The sequence below is a fragment of the Falco rusticolus genome, chromosome 7 (assembly GCF_015220075.1).
Source record: "Falco rusticolus isolate bFalRus1 chromosome 7, bFalRus1.pri, whole genome shotgun sequence".
In the NCBI taxonomy this organism is placed as follows: Eukaryota; Metazoa; Chordata; class Aves; order Falconiformes; family Falconidae; genus Falco; species Falco rusticolus.
Genome location: NC_051193.1, coordinates 72,843,643 through 72,864,447, shown reverse-complemented (window position 1 = coordinate 72,864,447; position 20,805 = coordinate 72,843,643). Strand labels below are relative to the sequence as shown.

Below are 20,805 nucleotides of genomic sequence, written 5' to 3'. Positions count from 1 at the left end.
AGATGTGTTGCACTGTATCTGGGCTGGTTTGTACTTCACCTATATTATTTTTTTAATTCCACCCTTTTTTTATGTTTTGATTTCTTTGGATGACTCCTTGTCACGCTTGTCTTATACGTTATTTCTTCATAAGAAGGCTCTGTTTAAATGGGTCTTTCTGTTGTTCCTAGTGCTCTGGTATTCTTTGTAGTCTTTCTTTGTGCTGTAATGACCAGCCACAGAGCTTGCGATGCTCTGTTTAAAACACAGGTGTTTAAAAACACAGTGTCAGAACAGGTAAAACTGAAATAAACGTGTCGTGTTCAGTCTCCTGACAAACCCAATCTCATCAGCCTGGTAGGAGTGGAAGCAGTGCCCAGTCTTCTCTGAATGCAAAAAAAAAAGAGCAAGGTGTTTTGTAAAGGCTGAACTGAGGATGAATTCTTCGCACAGGCAAATGAAAATTCCCTGGGCAATTAGCAGATATTCATGTTTGCAGGTATTAGCATAGAGGAAAATATATCAGATAACCTGCTATGAGCCAGTGAATGGGACCAACGGCAACCTCAGCAGGCTGGGGCTGTGTTCAGACACTTGTGATGTGTTTGGGGCTGCCAGTGTCAGTTGCAACTCTCTGGGGTTCCACAGTCGGAAGGATAGACTCTTGCCCTTGCCTGGGGTTTCCCAGCCTGGTTTGTTTCGGGTTCCACACGGGGGATTGCAGTGATACAGAGATTCTCCCAAATGGTGGTAAATTTGTTCTGCCTCATGGAAGTTTGCTGTTATTGACAGTATCTGATGCCTGATTGTGCCACAGAACCACTCAATTTCTCTGTTCAATGTGAAGTGCGGTGGTAAAGGAAAGACTTCGTAGACTTCCTTCAAAAAGTACCTTTTGAAATTATTTTTGGGCCTCTGTGTATAGTCTCACAGCCCTAAGAAGATACGCCAAGTTCATAAAAATTGTTATTTTTAGTCCTGTAAATTTAGCTTGTGTTTAGAGGATCAAGCTGTTGTTTGGTTGGTTTTTTCCATCCTTCGTGCTTTTTACATTGTTAATAGGTCCTTAGGCATGAGACCTGTGCAGTTCAGTGGCTTTAGGTTGTGCTCCTTGTCTTTTAGGGTATTCAGGGTGGCAGAAACAATCTGAATATAGTACATCCACTTTGGAGTAGGCGGCCCCTTCTTCCTGCCCTGACACTTTGAGGCTTTCAGAGGCAAAAATCAGAAAGTACCTGAGCTTTTTTTTTTTTTTTTTTTGGCCATTCAGGTTGGTAGTTATGATGATAAATAGTGTAAGCATGCTATATCTGAGTCGCTTTTTATTACTCAGTAGCTCAGTTAAGGAAATAGCTATCATCAGTTATTTTCAGGGCAACTCATGGGATGTGTGTGTGATTTAAACTTGAGTTGCCATTTAAACTAAAGGGAATATGTACAATATTTGGTGAGAAAACCTGGTAGTGCCCTTAAGCTGACAGGCAAAAAAGTAATACTTTTTAGATTGCACAAATCACTTTGTCATCTTAAAATAATCTAGGCTAGCGTGGTCTTGAGAAAAAGCCATGCTGAACTGTGGAAGTGCTCAATTTGGTTTCTGTTCTAAGGTTTGGCTTTATTCTAACATGCAAGTCTAGCTGCAGAGCTGCACACAGGAAGAGAAGAAAAATCACATGAAAATGGCAGTCTGAAGCCAAACAAGTTCTCCGTAGCTCTTGGAAAGAAGCAGGCCTTGAGTCACTGCTGCTCCATTTGCTGTTGTTTTGGAACAACCCTAGCAACTTCTACTGACTTAAGACCCAGCTATGGGATATTTTAAAATAGGTGAAATAAATACAAAACATGTAGTACAAGGAAATGTGTTACTTATGCTCTTGACTTTGCTTGAGGTGGTGGACATGGTAATGTAATGAAATCCTGCCTGCCCTTGAGGCTGAAACTCTATGAGGTTAAAAGGTGCCACATATCTGACCCTGGCCAGAAGCAAGGCAGTGATCTTGCCTTTAAAGTCCAGCCATTCTTTTTGACAGTGCTGAGTGTTTTCTTCATAGTTTTTAAAGAAGTGGTGAGATTCCTATTCCCTTTTGAAGAGGAAGTTCAGGGAAGAGTGCTCTGCTCCAAATAGATCTGACACACTGTTTTACTTTGATAACTGCCTCTTCTCTTGATGTAACTTGGGAATGTTGTATGTGTTCCACTCTAGTCTCCTCAAGGAAAAAAAAAATCTCTAAAAGACTTAAGCTTGGAATTTTACTGAAACAGAGCCATTTTAGAGCCCAGTTATGTTACCTCTTACTCATATGGATGAGCACTCAGGTATGCGAATGCTCCTGTTGGCCCCCCTGGTACTCGGTATGTAAGGATTGTGCAAGTGTGCCACAGGACTTAATTGAACTTTTATCTGACGTAGGATAGTGTGACCAAGGCCTGCATTTGCAATCTCATATTTAAGTAGTTTCAACAGTGATTATTAAAATGCCTGGCCTGTGTTTCCGGTTTATGAGGATCACGTCTCAGACGAAATAAATACAGAACCTGATAGTCCAAGTGTGCATAATGACTGACCTGGGAGGCTTCTGGCCTCAGAACTCACCCAGTCTGGGATACGGTCATCATCACGTTAAAGAGAAGGATGTGGCAGTCAATGCCCGTTGCTAGCAGGTTATCCAGTTTAAAATACGCCTCTCAAGAGTTTTTCTGTGTGACACTGAGTAGGTTGCTGACAGCTAGACTTGACAAAGCACCTAACAGTTAGGAGCCACGAGGTCTGACTTCCAAGCCTCTAGTATGGGAACAGCCTCTGTAACCCAGCGTGAAGCACTGAGGGTTGATTGGATATGTTTGGAGATTAAGGTATGCCAGAATGGGAATTGCAACAACTGAGGAGGGAACTGCATTAGTAGGTACATCCAGCTAACAGGGACAGCTGAGCACAGGAACACCCTTCTGAGATCCTGTCTGTGCGCCACTTGGGGCTGCATGTGATAGTGCTGTCCACTTGAGATGCACAAAATTGGAAAGCACAAAGTAAAGATGCTTGTTTTCAAAGAGCTGAGCAGAGATTATTCCTTTAAAATGGTATCAAGCTTAGTCATTACAGCACTTCTCTGGAATGGGTAGCTTCTGCTGTGAACTCTTGAATGCTTCCTGGGTAAAGATATGCTCCATTTCTGCTCAAATAGCACTGCTCAGGACAAAAACATTTAGGACTTACTGGGTGGGAAGGCAGGGACCAACAAACGTAGCAAACGTCAGTGGGTTTGGCAAGGATGGACAAGCTTTGGCAGTTGGTCTCTGGGCCTAGAAGTGCTTCTGTGTTTTACCCTGTTCTATTTAATGCATATAGGAAAGTAGTTTTGGCAGTTCAGCTGTGTAGTCTGGCCGTGATGCCTGTTTTGGCTGCTTTTGGTTGGAGACTGTAATTTTGCTGTGGGTTTTTTGTTGGGTTCTTTCCCCCTCCCTCCCCCCATCTTTTTTTCTTTCAAGATGTGTCTGTCCAAGTTCTCCTTTGTGGCCATGTTTGGGATAATAGAGCAAGTAGAGGTGTGATATATTCTTTGAGACAGCTGGAATGCCCCACAGCTGACAACTCAAGTGCTTGCAAACAGTGCACTATGAAACAGTGCCCTGTGCTAGAGTCTGGGCAGATAATGCAGAACAAATGCGCCCATACCAGTGACTGCTCCAACCCTCCTGCTGCTGTCTCACTGACCTTCAACTCTGCATCTTCAGGCCCCTTGCCAACCCAAGGGGAAGTGCAAAAGAATGTGCGGGGATTACCTAGGCTGTTTCTTGGAGGTGGGTCTTCATCTCTGCTGCATTTTCAGAGGTGCTGAGGTTTTCATCAGTGAGGAGAAGGGCCTGCTTTATTACATTGTGTTAGCATCTGATGTCACGTCACAGTCCCAGTTGCTTGATGGTTTGTCAGAGTGTTGTGAAACACTTCAGGCTAGGCCTTGCACTACAGCTGGAAAGACAAACGGCCCAGCAAAATGTACAGCATGTATGAAGGAAATAGTAGCAGGGTACATTTTATTAGTTAACATCAGTACCTTTTTCTTACTTTTGCTGCTTGTGGTTAATACAGGCACTTCAGATGCAGACTAATGAAAGCCATGTGTTTGTGTTAGGACCTATGTCTTAGTATTAACTTTACTAAGGTATGGTATGTCTGTGAATGCAGGAGTGAGAGGCTTTAGGAGTACAGTTAGTATCTGTTCTTAGCAGCTGGTGTAGCTAGCAAGACTAGACAAGTTCCTGTTCTAGAGCCTGTTGTCTAACAGACAAAGACTGTTTCTGTTCTGAAGTAGAATCAGTATATTCAAAGCTTAATGGCAATTTTAAGCAAGTGTTGAGCAAAAAGGTATCTCTGTATACACTGTTTTTTAAAGGAAAGACAGTACCTATGAAACATAGATGTTCGTGTGGGAGAGGAGAGAAAGATGTTAAGTAGTTATCTCCAAGGTGAAATGGGGAAGGAGTTAATTTATAGCCTGCGGAATATGAAGACTTATTAGTATGAGCCATGGAACTTAGGAGGTATTGTAGAGTTAGTATCTCTGAGCCCAAGGTGTCTGATATCTAGTGGAGTTGTGAGTTCATTCCCAAGATCATTTCTGGAAAGGGTTTTGTAGCTTTCTGCTGGGGCTCAGGGCTGAAGATGAGAGATGGATCAGAGCCTTCACAAGAAGTATCTCATCACTGTCAGCTACCTTTCTGGCCTTTTAGGCTGTGTGCGGGAGCTTGTGCTGGTGCAGGAGCTTTTGCTGGTGCATGGTAGTCGGTTAGCTCTGCTTATACAGCTACTGTGATGGTGTTTGGTGTCCCAGAGACAGTCTGTTCTATTGCAGGCAGTGGTGTGTAAGTGGCAAAGATGCCCATGCATGTGCTGTAGGGGTGCTTACTGTGATAATAATGGAGCGGTGTTACAACTGATCTTTATCAGATCAAACTCTCAGCACCTATTCTCAACTCATACGTGGTTTTGAAACCTGTTGCTTCTATTTCAGACCTGAAAAGGGTTCTGTGCCAAAAATTTGTGTAGTTTTTCCAGCTGCTCCAGTTGGTTTGATAAGTGATACTGGTTCAACATTAAAAACCTTGTTTTATCTATGTCGTTAGAACTTTAAGGTTACAGTACTCTGTGACTAGAGACTATAACACTAATCTCAATGTTATCTTTTTTCTTTTTTCAAATTGTCACGCAGAGACCAGTATCTCCTTTCAACTTGCTCACTGTAAAAATATTAAGATTGAGGAATGTCCGGAAGGCAGACTTGCGTGAGTAGTTCTACTATTGTTGAATGCTTCTTATAATTCTTTGAAGTAAAGTAAATATTTGGTTAATGTTATTGGTCTTAAATTGCATAGGAATAAAAAGATACGTTGCTGCAAATTTGTCAAGAATTATTTTTATTGTGATACTGAAGTGTGGCTTTCTGCTCTTCAGTGTAAAGAAGCTAACTCAAGCAAGGCAATACATTTGATCTCTTGCTTTCATACCTCGCTGTATGAGATGTATTTCCTACCCTTGTGATGTCAGACTTGGCTGCTGATCAGAGGGCTGCTCTTTAAATGATGAAAGTTCTTGTACTTTTGAGTAAGAACCTGGGCATGCCCCACAGAATTTCTGGATAGAAGAAAGGAGAGGACTGATGATACAAATGTAAGCTCAACGGCAGCAGGAAAGGCTATGAAAATAACAGAAGTACAAGCAAAAACATTATATTACTTCTGCAGAATTTATAAATATGCAAGAGAGATTTTAAAATCCAGTGTGTCTGAGAACAGAGCAATTTAAAAGTCAGAAAAAATTAAACAAAGCACTACTGTGAGATTTTTAGAAGTGTTAAACTTTTAAGTGAGGGATAGTGAGGGGAAGTGAGAAAAGGATATCTAGAGTAGAGACTACAAGAGAAAAATGTCATAGCCAGATCACAGAACAAGAGTTAATTGTGAGAAGAGGCCAAGACAGAAGAAATCTCTGCAGTAGGGAAGTCTACAGAATCTGGTAATATCCAGCTGTGAAAGCCCTGTAATGATTCACCTTCTCTGGCAGCAGATTTAAAATTAAAATCCTCACTGGGAGAATGAAACTTGCAATACGTGGAAAGAACAGTTTGTTCACTGTCCAGATGTGGTACCAACTCACTCAGAAAAGAGCTGGTTTAATTCTGAATTTTCCAGTTCATTGAGAAGCTTCCTCACAGCCTGTTCCACAGATGTGGATCTCAATAGCCCACCCTCCTGGATGCACAGAAGTTCAGGTGCCTTTCAAAATGCAATTATGCCACTGAGTCACTTTCATGGGGAAATTTGAAACACCTATTTAAAGAGGTTGGAGAGGCATGAAAGAAAAAGGTGAAATACAGGTAAAGAGAACAAGAAAATCCAAATCTAAAGACCACAAGAATAAAAAGGAAAGATGCAAAACAAAGAGGAAAATTCCACAGTATGTCGCCCCAAAATCTTGCTGAACATGGCTTAAAATCAGTTTTATTCTGGTGTGCTCAGAATTTTGTGCAGCACATCATAGTTTCTAAGGAAACTAGCTGTAAATTTTAATCTACTCAATATTTTGAGATTTTAACAAGCATGATAGGTCAAGAGTAGAGGGTCAACATCAGAGGTTGGATTTGGTAGTTTCTGGCAGGAGGGGTGTGATTGAAACACGTGGAAGTTGAGCTTAACAACAGGATTTTTGAATGAATGATTATTATCAGGGAAGAAATCTGCTCTTGTGGTATCCTGGATTACTTACTCCTGTGTCTTCTGCAATGTAATACTACTGTGCTTATTTATCTTTTTCCTTTTATTTTCCTGTTTTAAAAAATTTGCTATGATTTACTGTATACCTCGTTTACTGCTTATGTCTTAGTATGTTTTATTCTAAAAATTACAGATGATCAAACTACTTTGTATATTTACTGTGTCATTTTGAAAAAGGGATTTGGCTCATTAGACAAAGAGAGCAAACCTTGTGTAAGATGTAAAGCTCTGGGTGTCTTAGAGATTGAAAACCTACTTTTATATTCAGAAGCGCACACTTTGTGGGCTTACAGTTGTATGCATGACTTCTTTATTTAACAGAATCTACATGTTCAGATGCCTGAGTAGTGATTTGCACCAACCAAATATGTGGTCTGACCAGGCAGTCACTGCAATTGCATCTGTAAACCTGCATGCAGAATTGCGTGTGCATTTGTGTACTCCAGTAGGTCACCTGCTTATGCTTCAATTCATTGTGGCTGTCCTTCTCAGGAACAACTTGCTCACTGCCACTCCTTACCACAGTCGATCATATGGTCTTCCTTCATGGAGCCTGCTGGCATGTCTGCCGCATAAACGCTGCTTTATGACATTGTATTATGGGCTCATTGAGATGCCCTAAATTCAGAACTTGGGCATCCCAAGCAGTTGTTTATAGTGTATCTGACAGAGATTTGAAAAAGTCTTCAGCAGGAGTACTTTCTCAGCAGAAAAATGTTTTCTGGATAAAATCAAATTATTGCGGAACACCTGTTCGTTTGCACTGGGAAAGATATTTCAGGCAGTCTCCACCTTTTCTGAGGCATTAAAAAGGCAAACAGTTCAGTTAGTTTTTCTTGAAACCTCAGCATTTTCAACTATGGGCAAATATCCCTTTTCTGTCTGTTTTTAATGTCAATAGTATGCTGGTTGTTACAATTCTGGCTTAGCATTTATTTGCTCTGCTTTAGCTTTCTTGTTTTTCTGATTAAACCTTGTGTTCCCCGTGTACATTTTTTTTTTCATATTTTCTTGTTAGTGAAGTGTTTGTGCTTAGTTTATTGAGGTGAATCTTTCTTCTTGGTCTTTAATTCTTTTTTTCCTATTTACTTCACCAATGAAAAATGAATGTGCTTTAAAAGTATTTCTCCCTATTGTTGTCCCAGACCAAGATAATTGTATTAATATATTTGGGTATAGGCTGGGAAATCTAGACTGTGTTTTGGACCCCGATGCTGACTGTGTTATGGGATCTTGGGCAAGTCATTCAAGTTTTCTCAATGTGTGCTTATTTGCTTAATCCTTATGTTGCCACTGTGAAGTAATTCATCAGTGTGTCTCAAGCCTTTTGAAAATGGAAGCTGTAGCATTAATCACCATTAACCATTTATGTTTTCATCTGCCTACGCTTGTGCCTCTGCTGAACATCTGATCAGCTGTGCCCCTCTGATTGGGTTTGGCTAAGGCCACTTTCTGGAAAGTCTCCTTCCCACAGGTTTGCTGATGTGGATAGCATGGTTGACTATATGATGAAGGCACAGCCTGGGAAAAATATGTCTAAAAACCTAAATCGGTAGTTGTTACTGAAAGATAGAGGAAATAAGTGAAGAAAATTATACTTAATATGATGTAATAACATCATTACAGGTCTTGAGCATGATGCAAGGATTGACTGTGGGTTGAATTATTTGACCCATTCTGACTCACAAGGTTGCTTTAAGAACCGGATGACTGGTTGAGCATTGCTAATGCAAAATGGGGAGAATATGTATTGCATCATAGGTATGAGACAAAGGCCGTCAGCATGTGTGCAAGTCTCACTCCCTGGTGGTTCTCCCTCCAGACATGGGGGGTCAGAATATGGAAAGAGCTGATGCCTTTCGTGGCACTCATGGCTTCCTTCCCCAGACATCTATGAGTGATGGCGGGATTTCTCCAGTCTGCAGATAGAGTAGTAGGAAGGAATAGAATGAATAGTACTTTAGCCCTGGGGCTGAAACTGATTTTGTTTTCCAAAAGGATTGCTGAGAAAGGTACAATCTGAGAAAATTTTTGTCAGATGTGTGAACAAATATGAAATTGGCACATTCCTATTTATGATAAGGAAATACAACTTTTCAGCTTCAATGAGGGAGCAGTTTTTAGCAAAAAAAAAAAAAACAAAAACCAACAACACGTTGTACTTCAGTTAAACCAGCATTTTAATAAAGGCTTCAGTTTGTTAAGGTAACATATCTGGGGAAGAAATGCTAGAAGATGGGAGGCTCTGCAGCCCAGGGTGAAGGTTGTGAGGAGCAACAGAGGAGCCATCCAAGAGCTGATGTGAGTGCATGTGGCAGAGAGCATGTAAGGGTAGATACTCTCATGTTCTGGCAACATACCCTGCCCCAGTCATTTGGGTGGTCATGAATATAAAGTTAAATGCACCGTGGATAGGTATGCATGTATTGTGTGTGGAATACAGTGCTATTTCAAATATGAAGTAATGTTTTAAAAGAGAATTAAGTCTGACCAGAAGTGAAAAGGTGGGAATGAGCATGGCAAATATGTGAGAATGTTTCTGTTTTCCCAGGAGTGCTTTGTGGTGTTATTTACTCCTCACCCTGTATATTTTAGGAAGAAAGCCCCTACCATGTTACCATTGTCTTATTAGGGTCAAATGTACACAGTGCAATAATTCTTTCTCTGGATATGTTATCACTCTGCTCATCTTCTTGTTATACAGTCACTCTTTCAGATTGTTATGTGACACTGTGGCTGCCTACTGCCTCAGCCGAGAAAGTTCGGACCAGGACTATCAGGAACAGCAAAAACCCCGTCTGGAATGAAGCTTTCTGCTATAAGATAGACCGCCGTGTCAAGGTAGTGAAAATAAGTGCTTTTCACCATTTGATGTCTGCAGATAGTAGGTTATGCAAAACTACAATAAAACTATTAAGTATATAGCTATAGTATCCAAACACTGGAGGTGTTAATTCCTTAGAAAAAACTTTGTTGCTTACATCCTCCTTGGTATTGTCTGTTCCAGCTATCTGTTACTTAAACATCTACTACACTGAAGCAGTGAGAAGTGATTAAATGCCCTGCAGAATATGGCCTTACTATCCTATTCCTGATCTTGACATACACAAGTGAAACACAAGATAAAGATCACATGAAAATAACAGCAAGACCAGTTAGTTCTAGGTATGGTGGAAAGGAAATTTTCTAAACATTCTGGTGTACCTGTGCCTGCTTTATATACTTAGAGCCAAAGGCCATAAAATAAACATAGAAATGCTTGATAGTTACTTGTCACAAATTCACGAATGTTCTGCATGACCTGCTTGTCTGGTTTCATTTCACCAGGGAGACAAGCCTACTTCTTTGTGTATGCAGTTATCAGTAATGTAATGCCTAATACTCCCAAATCTCTTTCCCTTTTCTGTTTCTCTTCTTTTTCCTTCTTCCCCTAGAAGTGGAGGGGGGGAGGAAGGAATACCTGGTTGTGAGATTTTCCTGCCTTATGGAGCTCATAGGTAAAGAAGTAATTCTGTGATATTCTTAACTTCTTTGTGCAGAATGTGCTGGAGCTGAAGGTCTGTGATGAAGACACTGTCACAAGGGATGATGAACTCTGCACAGTTCTCTTTGACATAGATAAACTCACTGTAGGACGTACTGTTCGAGTGAAGTTTCAGCTGAATCCGCAGGTGAGCAATGGAATCGGTGAGGACAAAAGCTAATTCTTTCCTTCCATCTAAATATGTCCTTTTACAGTGTTTTATTATAGGAAAAATCTATTTAAACTGTATTTTCATGCTATTATAAGAAAAGACTTAAAATCCCTGTATGAGTGCCCTATGCTAGTTTTTAAGAACAAACCTCTATGCTAAAAATGTAGGATGGAACCAGCTAGGACTAATTACCTGGTGCCTTAATTTAGAATGTTTCTGGTACGTTCATTGACTTTTGGTGTAAGTTCTAAATTTTCAGCCACTTTAAACTGCAATAATATTAAAGCAGCTGATTCTTTTTCTGTTGGGAATTAAAATCTGAAAAATGGCTGGTTTAGCAGAATAACAATTCCGATGTCTGCATGCATTCTATTTCAAAAATAATAGTTTTAACAACTGCTTGTTCAGTGTCTTAAGATTCAGTATCTTCAGTTGGCACCATGGGTGTTTTTTGCAAATTATTCTTATGTTCTGGGAATTTTCCTAAGTGCTGTTCTAAATATCTATTTTACAAATTATATGTAACTAGTATGATGAAAGCTGTGAAGAAAACAAAGTAATATACCTTTCTTTTCCTCCCTCTTCAGGCACGTGAGGAGCTGGAGGTGGAGTTCACATTGCAGAATACGTGAGTAGAGTCCTAAATTCTAAATAAACAGTTGTACTTAATATAAAAATAGTCTGGAAGGCTGGCTCATATGTGACAGTGCTTCTTAAACCTCCAGTCTCTGAAAACAGCGTCTAGATATTTTCATTCAAGTCTTGTAAATTGGAATTTCAGAATACATATTTTTAGATCTTAAATATCTGAAGACATCATTTTTGCCCTGTTTGACTGCTGGCTCCTGGGCACCAGCTTCCTTCTGTTCTCTTTTTGTCACTGAACCAATACACAAGGAATTACAAAGACAACTACAATATTCAGGAAATTTTGACCCTTAGAAGGAGGAGTGGCAAGCCTGAATTTTTTACGTCCCCGCTTCTTGGGGAATCTGGCTTTTCAAATCCACAGCATTATGAACTGCTATCCTGTAAGCCAGGGGTCCTCAAACTTTTTAACCAGGGGGCCAGCGCATGGATGAAGTGGCAGGCAGCCATCTGTGGCTGCTTGGTTCCCCCCCCCCCGCAACCCCCGGCGGGGGGGGGTGCAGGGGGGTCTGTAAATACCGGGGGCCGGATTGAGGACCCTGGGGGGCCGTATCCAGCCCACGGGCTGTAGTTTGAGGATCCCTGCTATAAGCTGATCTACTCAGCTTACCTGGCTACATGTGGGGAGCTGCGGTAGACTTGAGTATCACCTCCAGCAGGGAAAGGAACTAAATATTTTGCATCAAGTAAGGATTAAAAATTGCTGTCAGAGGCTGAGGACTGAGGAACAAGAGAAACTGGAGGAACAGCACTAGCCTTCACTTGAGGCTTGAAAGCTGTTTGTGGAGTTTGACTGTTCAGGGGGCATGTTTGCTTCAGGTAATGCATACTGTGAAGAAATCTGGGAGCCTGCTGTTCTAACTGAACAGGGAGTCTGGTGCAGAACCGCAGGTGTTCTGGTCTGTCTCCATAATGTGCTTGATGACTCTAAGGAGGGTACTTGAAAGGATTTCTGTTACCAATTTGATCCATGTTATTGGACTGAAAGTGTTGTTAAAACAACCTTAAAGGAGGAATGGTATTACTGGGACCTTGTCAAGGCATTTGGAGCACTTCTGGAGGCCTAGCAGGATAATATTGGTGGAGACGTTGAGTTGTGTGTGTTCCTGACAGAAGGGGAAATTGGGACTTGCTGGAGAAAGGGCAGTAGCCCAGTGTTATGAATGGAGAAGGAAAGATCTCCCAGAATTCACAAGCAAAAAAGCCATCAGAGATAAAGCAGTCCCAGAATCTCCTGTTACAACTCGTGGAGACTCAGCAGGATGGATAGTTTGTTGTTTGCTGTGCACCAGGACTGGCAGAAGGCCCAGAAACGGTGAGAGAAATGTTGCCTATCTTAGCTTAGGAGCGTCATGACACCAGTAAAAGCAGTGGGGAAGGGAGCTCCAGCAGGTGTCCCAGGTGGCCTGTCTAGGGTCTTCCTTCCTTTGCAAGTTAGAGGATGGCTCACAGAGTTGGTACATAGAATCATACTCTTGATAATCCTGTCTTTTGATGAAGGAGGTCCAGGTAGGTTGTCTGGCTTGGATGTTGTGCGCGAGTGGGTTTGTGCATGGGGACAGAGGCTGGAATTTGTCTTGAAGCACAGGCATACCAGCTTCGTGTCAAGCTCTTTTCTTAGACCATGCAGCTAATTGCCTTTCCCCAGAGACCTGTTTGATAGATAAGGTCAGAATTTTAGTGATTTTCACAGGTGATGTCTCAGTAGGAATTCTGGTGTTGGGACTCTACAAATAAAAAGGACCCTTGACAGTCCCAAGGAAGAGGTTTTGAAAAATTACAGTCACAGCTCAGTTGCTACAGCAAGAACACATCTGATGCACTTTTTTCACTCATAGTGGGGTACCTGGGTGACCAATGTAGTAGCTGTGGCCTGAAGGGCCAGGCAAAGGGAAGAAGTTGCTGCATCATAAGCCAGGGAATGTCCCTGTGAGGTCCCAGCAGTGCTGTGCATTAAAATTGGAGACAATGGATTTGCTTTACCTGTGATAACCTAAAGAACCCTGGAAAAGGTCTGAAAGACTGAAGTAGCTGAGATGGATCACCAGAAAGCTATGGACCGAACCAACCTCTCCTGTGCTGAACAAGCTCAGCAGGTTTTGGCGAGGGTTTTTTGGCATGCAAGAAAATTTTCGGGGGGGGAGAGCCCACCACAGTGCTACAAAGAGTACAGCTAACCATGCATCACAGTTTCTACAAATCTGGTATTGTGCTGGAACAATGAGGATACTTTTTTAGGTAAATACAGGAGTTCACCTCTGAAATTAATAATTATTCCCACCAGCATGTTTTGTCTGGCACTACTTATCTGAAGTAGTTTTTCATTCCTTCCCCTTCTTCATTCCAGGATTTACCAATTGAAAAATTTACTGTATTAGCCTGCACTTTCTGAGCAGCATTTCAGATGAATAATATCACAACTGCAGTGTTAACCTCAGGCCAAGAAAATATCCTGGGTCACACCTATGATAGCGGCTTTGTCATTCCTATATTTTTTGTCCATTGACCTCACTGCAAATACTGTGTTTTGTGTTACTCTTACCAAAGAACATTGTAAAAGTTCCCTCACAATACACTGGTGGGCTGTATGAAACTGCTTCCTGCATTTGTTCCTGTTGTCTTCTATTTAAAATGGAAGAAAGCCTTCATTTTGGTAGCTTGGTTTCCACAATGGAGAGACGAATACATTTTCTAGTTTTGCCTCACTCTCATGCCACTCGAGCAGTACCTGCAAAGCAGGCAGTGAGAGCCAGTCGTTTGGTCCTAGTGACGCAAAGGAAGGCGTGCTCCTTCCTCCAAGTGCCGTTTCACCAGCCACCGAGCCAAGGAATTGCAAACTGCTGCCCAGTGTGGCGTGGGCCCATTACACAAGCACAGCTGGCATGAGAGCTGCTGCCCTCAAGCAGCAGTGACAGAAGAGGTAAGGTTGTTGTACGCAGGTTGCTGATTTGCGTACTTTAGTGCTTTTTGTGTGGTTTTCTGGTGATTATCAACAGTAATGTGGGCTTTCTCCCTTATGTTTCCACTGGTAGGGTCCAACATCAGCATGAGCCTCTACGAGTTGCTACAGGGACAGAGTCCCGCTGGACTAGGTGGCTTCGCTCACTCAACATCCCCCTCCCCTCTGACTTCTACTGAAGCCCACACCTGACACTGAGGGGCCACAAAGAGACTTCTGATGAACTGAAAGGTATTTTGCATTTCTAGTGAGAGGTTCAAGGGCACCAGGGTATTTGCTGGGTCTTCTGATGGTCATTTTGGGCTCTTTCTGTCTTTCAGGTGTTCCAGGCTGAGGAGGTGAATCTCAAACGGCTCTTAGGAGAATGAAGAACTGCTCTTAGGCAACCTTTCATCTCCGTTCCCCCTCTCTTTTCCTTTTTTTTTTTTTTTTTTCAAATGTGAAAAACTATGTTTAAAACAAAGCCCACTTAACATATGTAAATAGGTGTACAAAATGTAGAAGAGTTAAATATTAATAATTGAAATATGGCAAAAGCATGATTTTTAGAAAATAAAAGTGTTTTTTTTCTTTCTATAGTTCTGCTGTGTTGTTTTGTGGAATTTCCCCCATGTGTGCGGGGGGACCAGCAGATCACGCTAGCCATTTGGTTTGGGCAATGTTGAGGAAACAGAGGAGGCTGAGTTGCCATCCATCAGGGGCCAAATGTACCATTCCTATTTATGTCAGGAAGTCACAGGTCCTCAAGGAGCACTGAAGGCAAAAAATTTAAGTTGAGAAAGGTGACAACCAAAGAATCTTTCAGGTGAATGCAGTTCTTTGTTGAAATGGTACCATTGCCTGTGCTTCTGTCGGGTTGTCAGACAGCTCAGAAAAGTAGCCTACACTATGTGGAAGCTACTAAAAGAAGGGGAACTAAAATTTTATGGTGCGATGGAGCACAGTAGTATACTTTAAATGAACTCTTATACAAGAATTTGTGTGACTGCAAATTCCCTTATACTGTTGCTTATTTCCTTGTAAGTCAGGCATGATCTCAAAAAGGAGAAGGTGGCAATTTGGGGTGTACCAGGTATTGGGAAGTGATCCCTGGGCTCAGAGTGCAGTGCGGTCTTAGGCACCCCTTTAATAGACATCTAGTGGAGAAGGACGCCCAGGGCCTCTCTTCCTGCTTTCCCCTGCCACAGGCCACGTAATACGCTCTCGATTCACACAGTAAAACTGGCATCTGCGTTAACAAAGACCACTAGTCACAAACTGTGATGGAGGAGAGGACAAGAGTGTTAGTGTGTGTAAGGAGGGCTTCTAAAATAGCAGCTTGGTTGTTAGGGAAATTACCAGCTGATCCCAAGAAGCAGACATTATTCACTGCTCCAAAGGTAGGCAAAATATTCAAAGGTCCCTGACAACCTGAATAGTAAGAGCTTTTCTGCATGTGTCTCAGCTGTGTTTCTAGCCACAGCTGATCTCCAAAGCTTCAGAGAAATGCGAGTGGCTTTGATCTTGAAGCATATGGATGACTGGGTTAAAAAAAATAAAAATCATACGTATTATGCTGTGACCAGCAGAAGCCTTGAAATTTAGGTTATAGAAGTTGGAAGTGCAGGTGTGGAGAGTAACCAGCAAGTGACAGCAGGTGGACTTTCTTACAGCAGTGACCGCAGAGGTGACACCCCAAGAGGGATATTTCAACTGTCAGTGCTTCATGCCTGTGTTGTCCTGGTTCTTCCCAGAGGCCTTTCAAGCCATTCTGCCAACAGTGCAGGTTCTTCCACCCTGTTTGAAGGTCATGCCTTGGCCCTCCGAACTATCAGCTGAACTTTATACTTTGCTGATACCAATACCTCAAATAATACTACACTTTACTGGATACGTACCTACATAAAGAGACTTCTTTTCCTGTCTTTCCACTTTCATTTCACCAGGCTATGCAAGCTGTGATCTTTTAATATCGACCATGCTGTTCCTCTGCTTTCCTTGATTTTTTTTTTTAAATGAGGTATTTGAGGATACTGGCTCCATATGTTGTGTGATATTATAACTATTTGACTACAAAATAGTAATTAAGTGCAAAAGTTTGTGTCTGAAACCAAACTTGAGCGGTACTTAAACTTATTTCCCTGCATGCAGTGAGAAGCACTGAGTATTTTTTTGCCCATTTCTGACCAGTGTCCTTTGAACACTTAAAATACACTTTCAAAAAAAGATCCTACAAAATTCTTAAGTAATTTTATTTTTTTTCCCCGAGGTTATAACTCTGATGGTTTTTTAGTTGGAGTTTGTTGTTGTGGTTTTTTCGGGGGGGGGGGGGGCGGGAAGATGTTGGGTTTTCTTTGGTGGTGTTTTGTTTGTTTGGGTTTTTTTACTGACAAGTGTTCTGCACTGTATTTAGCCACTTCATAATTTTTCTCTTAAAAGGAAAATACTGATTTAGAAATTAAATTATAAACTCTTTATGAGCTTTGCAGTTTTGGGAGACTTCTTTTGTCATGGGAAATTCTACAAAATTATTTTCATGTGTATTTGTACTAAAATCTAATAGTTGTGATAAACATTCTCTTAAAATGGATAACAGCAATGTTATTCATTTGATTTTAAAGGAAGTGTATTGCCTGGTTTCAGCTGAGATGAAATACATATCTCAACTATGTTACTGTGAGACTATGAAGTATATAATCCACAGCTTGTAAAGTCTGAATAGATAGTTTATACTGTGCAGTAGGTTGAGGAGTTGGTGCTAAATCCTTATAACTTTATGTATGTGTATTCCCTTTGGACTACTCTGGGCTGTTGAGATACTGTATGAATTTACATCTGCAGTTTAATAAAATGGTAAATTTCTTAATGAGTCATTGCCTGATTTTTCTGAGGGAAAAATATTTAAGAATATAAAAATTGGCGTCTGCAGTATATGAACACCTTTCTGCTGCTAGATGGATAGGTAGAAACACATATAGTGATATACTAAAATGTCACGTGCATTTTGCAAGTCACTTTATAAAGTGAGTATAATTTCTTCTGCCATTATGGTCATTTGGGGGAAATTGTGGAAATCTAGACAAGTGTATTAGTTTTTTGTGTACAAAACCTCAGGTAAAACAGCATAATGATCAGAGCAATTTAGATGGGTGTAGCAACCTCCAGCTCTCTTCAAACTCAGTATGTCACACCAGAATTCATTGCATGGCTTACTAAAGCAAGTATGAAAAAACACAGGAGTAAAAGCTCAGCTTCATGTTCTATCACAGGTGCATTGAAAAATTTTCAATTGGGCTTGTCATTTAGAACTGTGCTTGATAAAAGCTTTAAAGTATTTTTGATTGGGAATGTTAAAGTCAGGAATGTCAAAGTTGATTGAGGGAGAGAAACGAGTTGTGTTAATTCATAGACTTAAGTATTTGTCCCAATTTGTCCCGCTGTTGACATTGTGTTTTCTGTTTTCTTTTCCAGTCTAGATTATCCTGATGGCATTATTACTAATGGAGTACTAGTGGTAATGTATATTTCTTACAATCTTTCCTGTGCCTGCGTAACAAAGGTTCATATTTTTAACTGTGGAAGTTGAGTTGTGTCCCAAAGGCAGTACTTTCAGCCATGCTGTCCTGCTGAGAAAAAGGATCTGTTGTTGGCACTAAGGATCACTGTTCTGTCATCGCTGTGGTGGTGCCACCTTCTGCAAAGGCTTGCTCTGAGGCTGCTGTCAAAATGCGTGTGCCACCTACTTGCTTCTATAATCCTCAATTTCCTACCCATTATTTCTGCATTATACCCAGCGCTATCAGGGGTTAATGAAGAAAGTGAAAAATGGTCACAAGAATTGTCACATATCTTAATACACTTACTATTTTGAATAGGTCTCATCATTTTTACTTAACTGTCTCTCCAAGTTCAAGCAGCTCATGAGTAGTTCCTCTTTATTTTCAAACTTAGAAAAAACGCCACATCACTATTGCCCTCATGTTGTCTGAAGACATAGTAAGAGATAGTAGTGTTGCTCATGAATCAACTAGAGGGGCTGGTTGAGAACAGTGTGAGTCACTTGCAATGACATTTGCACTTCTCTCAATCGTCATTTATCCTCTCTTGCTACAGGCGCGTGAGGTTTCCTGTTTAGAGGTCAGAGTGGATACGAGGAAGATGAAGCAGCAGTCTACAAGTGAGAGTCTCGCTTCATTAACCTTTTGGTTTTGTGTAGTGATTCAGTTGTTGTAACAGATGTTGAAAAATTAATAATCTGTTGTACTAGCTGTGTCGTGGAAAACTTAAAGTTTTGCCATGCCCCACCCTGCAGAAAGATTGTATCTGTCAAAATTCAAGTTAGTGAAGTATTTGGTTCTGAGGCAAATCTTAAATTGATGCAAAAATAAAGCCATATATACTAGAGTTAAAAACTTGGGGAAAAGTTAGATTAGTTTTCTTTGTTTATTGCTTGTTCAAAATGAAAGCTTTTAACTTAGTTGGATATTCTTTTAAAATTATCTTATAATTAATATGTAGAAATTTTATCCTGTATGTTTAATTTGGTTTTGAGTATGTACACAGTTTTTGCATTTTGGGGGTTCTGAACAATTTTTTTTTTGTCTGCTTGAGCAAAAATAATAAACTTAAGAGCTTAAGTTTAAATCTAATGTTATATCGAAGGGGTCTTCACAAAACACAAACCACGCCCAAATCAGGGCTTTGCCTGTAAAATGTAGCTCTAATGAAGGTAGCAGGACTCTTCACTAGTCTTAAGGTCATTCAGATAAACAGTAGCTTGTGTAAAGCTGCTAGAGGGGCATATGTCAAAAAATAGCAACTGTTTTGAAGGAATTCACAAAGGGAAGTTGGACCTTTATGAAGAAAATGGTAGCAAGGTGTGAGCTGCATTGTAGGAAGTTTCAGACTGAAATGTAACATGGAGAGGAAAGGTTAGTGACCTAAAACTATATGCCTCTTGGCCCCGAGCTTCCAAGAGAACAGTGTATGATCTCTCTGTAAATGTAAAGGCTTTTCTGTGCAAGGAACGCAGGCTTCGGGTTGACAGGTTGTTTCAGTTTTGGTGATGTGAGGACACATGTCAAGCATTCTGCTTGATTTTTGGGTTTGAATCATTTGACCCCTGTCGCAGACAGAACATACACACAATGTGCACAACGGAACCAGAAGAGACTGACATCAAATAAATGACTCTCTTATTCAATGTAAATATTCCAAAATGCCTTTAAACTGGCAGCCCTTTAAATCTAGACCTTGGTTTTATTATTTCATGTAGAGCACCTACCAAATAGCATGCTACAGTATTTAAAAAAATGTGTGATTTCTGTGTATTAAAGATTTACACCGATCCACCAAGATATTTTGTATCAGTTTTCAGTCTGTTTTGGCCACCCAACATTTTTTTAATCATAGTGGTGAAAGAAAAGTCAGACAAAAAGCATGCAGAGTAGAAGGGTATTTTATTTATTAGTTGTGTGTGTTTGGAATAGTTAAAATTGTTTGTTCCCTGCCTCTATGTTTAGACCAGAAGCTTACATTTACACTGAAGGGATCCCATGAAGGAAGTCAGAAGATTTCGCTGGACTCTGATCCCAGCCTTAGGATCATCATATTTCACTGTGTCATAAATGACCAGACAAGACTGGATGTCATATTACCAGAAGAGGTATGTTCCCCTTCTGTGTGCTATCGTTAACCTCATTGAAATTAGAAAAAGAAATTCACCAGTGAACTGCACTTGGCTTCATAGTAGGAGAAGTTCTAGAGATGGCAACCCTTTCATGTGTGCATTCCTACCACTTTTTCAGCTGGCAGATAAAAGTGAAACAGAGAAATCTGGGGTCTTGTCTTTCCCTCTGAATTCACTCCCTTTGCAGAAGGAAATAATAATAGAAGAGGTGAGTGCTGTGAACCTTTTGAAATAAGTATTTTCAAAATGTGCTTAGTATTGTCCTGCTAGAAATAAAGTTACTGAGTGAACAAAATCACTGTAGAGTTGTACAGCTGTTTATTGACAATGTTAAAAAAATACTTTCATATTCACTTTTAAGGAAGCAGATGTTAACAATAATTATAATAATACAGAAATAATTGTGAACCTGCATGCCAAAATTAGAAGGAACAAGAGTTTCAAGAAACAAAAATGAGTGTCATATGCATGTGCATTCAAAAATTTTTTTTGCTTGTCAGAGTAATTCCAGAATGGCTAGTAATTAAAAAAAAAAACCAACAGAAAACCACCACAGTCCAAAATACGAGCTTAACTTGCATAAATATTGATACTGAGAGCATCAATATGTTTGTATGTTTGCCATTTTTGGTTGTGTTTTTTTTTTTATAAGGTAACTTGACTCATTCTTGTTGCTCCTGGTAATTGTGTACACTGTGAGCTGGTGTAACATGCAAGCTCGTGGCATACTAACTGCCCCAAACAGATATGTTTGTTAGATAAGAGAGAATTTGATTCCAGAGCAGGAGCAAGACTTTGCTTAATTGTACCAAAATAATGTCCGTAGCAGTATAAATTATTATTTGAGAACCTCTTCTCTTACTGAATAAGCATTGTCTGACCTTGAAGGAAAGAAATGTTTTAAAATGTCATTGTAATTAGCATTATTTTCTGGATTTCTAGGATCATTCCTTTCACTTGTGCTTGACAGCAAGAAAATGGTAAGATAGTCTCTTTTTGTCCTATCATCCAGGATTTTATCATCCATTACTGTAAACTAGTTATCTAGGTTTTTTCTGTGGTAGGTGGAGAGAAGAAAATGTGCTGAG

General features: G+C 40.4%; 1 protein-coding gene across 8 annotated transcripts in view; it reads left to right on the top strand.

The window, feature by feature from the left end:
• LOC119150727 (cytosolic phospholipase A2 epsilon-like) overlaps positions 1–20,805 on the top strand; it is a 53,124-nt gene that overhangs the window by 20,642 nt on the left and 11,677 nt on the right. For 7 of the 8 annotated variants that reach the window (XM_037393444.1, XM_037393443.1, XM_037393440.1 and 4 more), the window contains 9 exons: positions 5,187–5,259; positions 9,452–9,588; positions 10,287–10,418; positions 11,030–11,070; positions 17,500–17,542; positions 18,142–18,205; positions 19,551–19,693; positions 19,836–19,925; positions 20,660–20,697. In XM_037393444.1, coding sequence (XP_037249341.1) covers positions 5,187–5,259; positions 9,452–9,588; positions 10,287–10,418; positions 11,030–11,070; positions 17,500–17,542; positions 18,142–18,205; positions 19,551–19,693; positions 19,836–19,925; positions 20,660–20,697 — 761 coding nt within the window. Of the gene's footprint in view, positions 1–5,186; positions 5,260–9,451; positions 9,589–10,286; positions 10,419–11,029; positions 11,071–14,628; positions 14,855–17,499; positions 17,543–18,141; positions 18,206–19,550; positions 19,694–19,835; positions 19,926–20,659; positions 20,698–20,805 lie in introns of those variants that run through there. The other variant, XM_037393447.1, reaches the window with a different exon arrangement.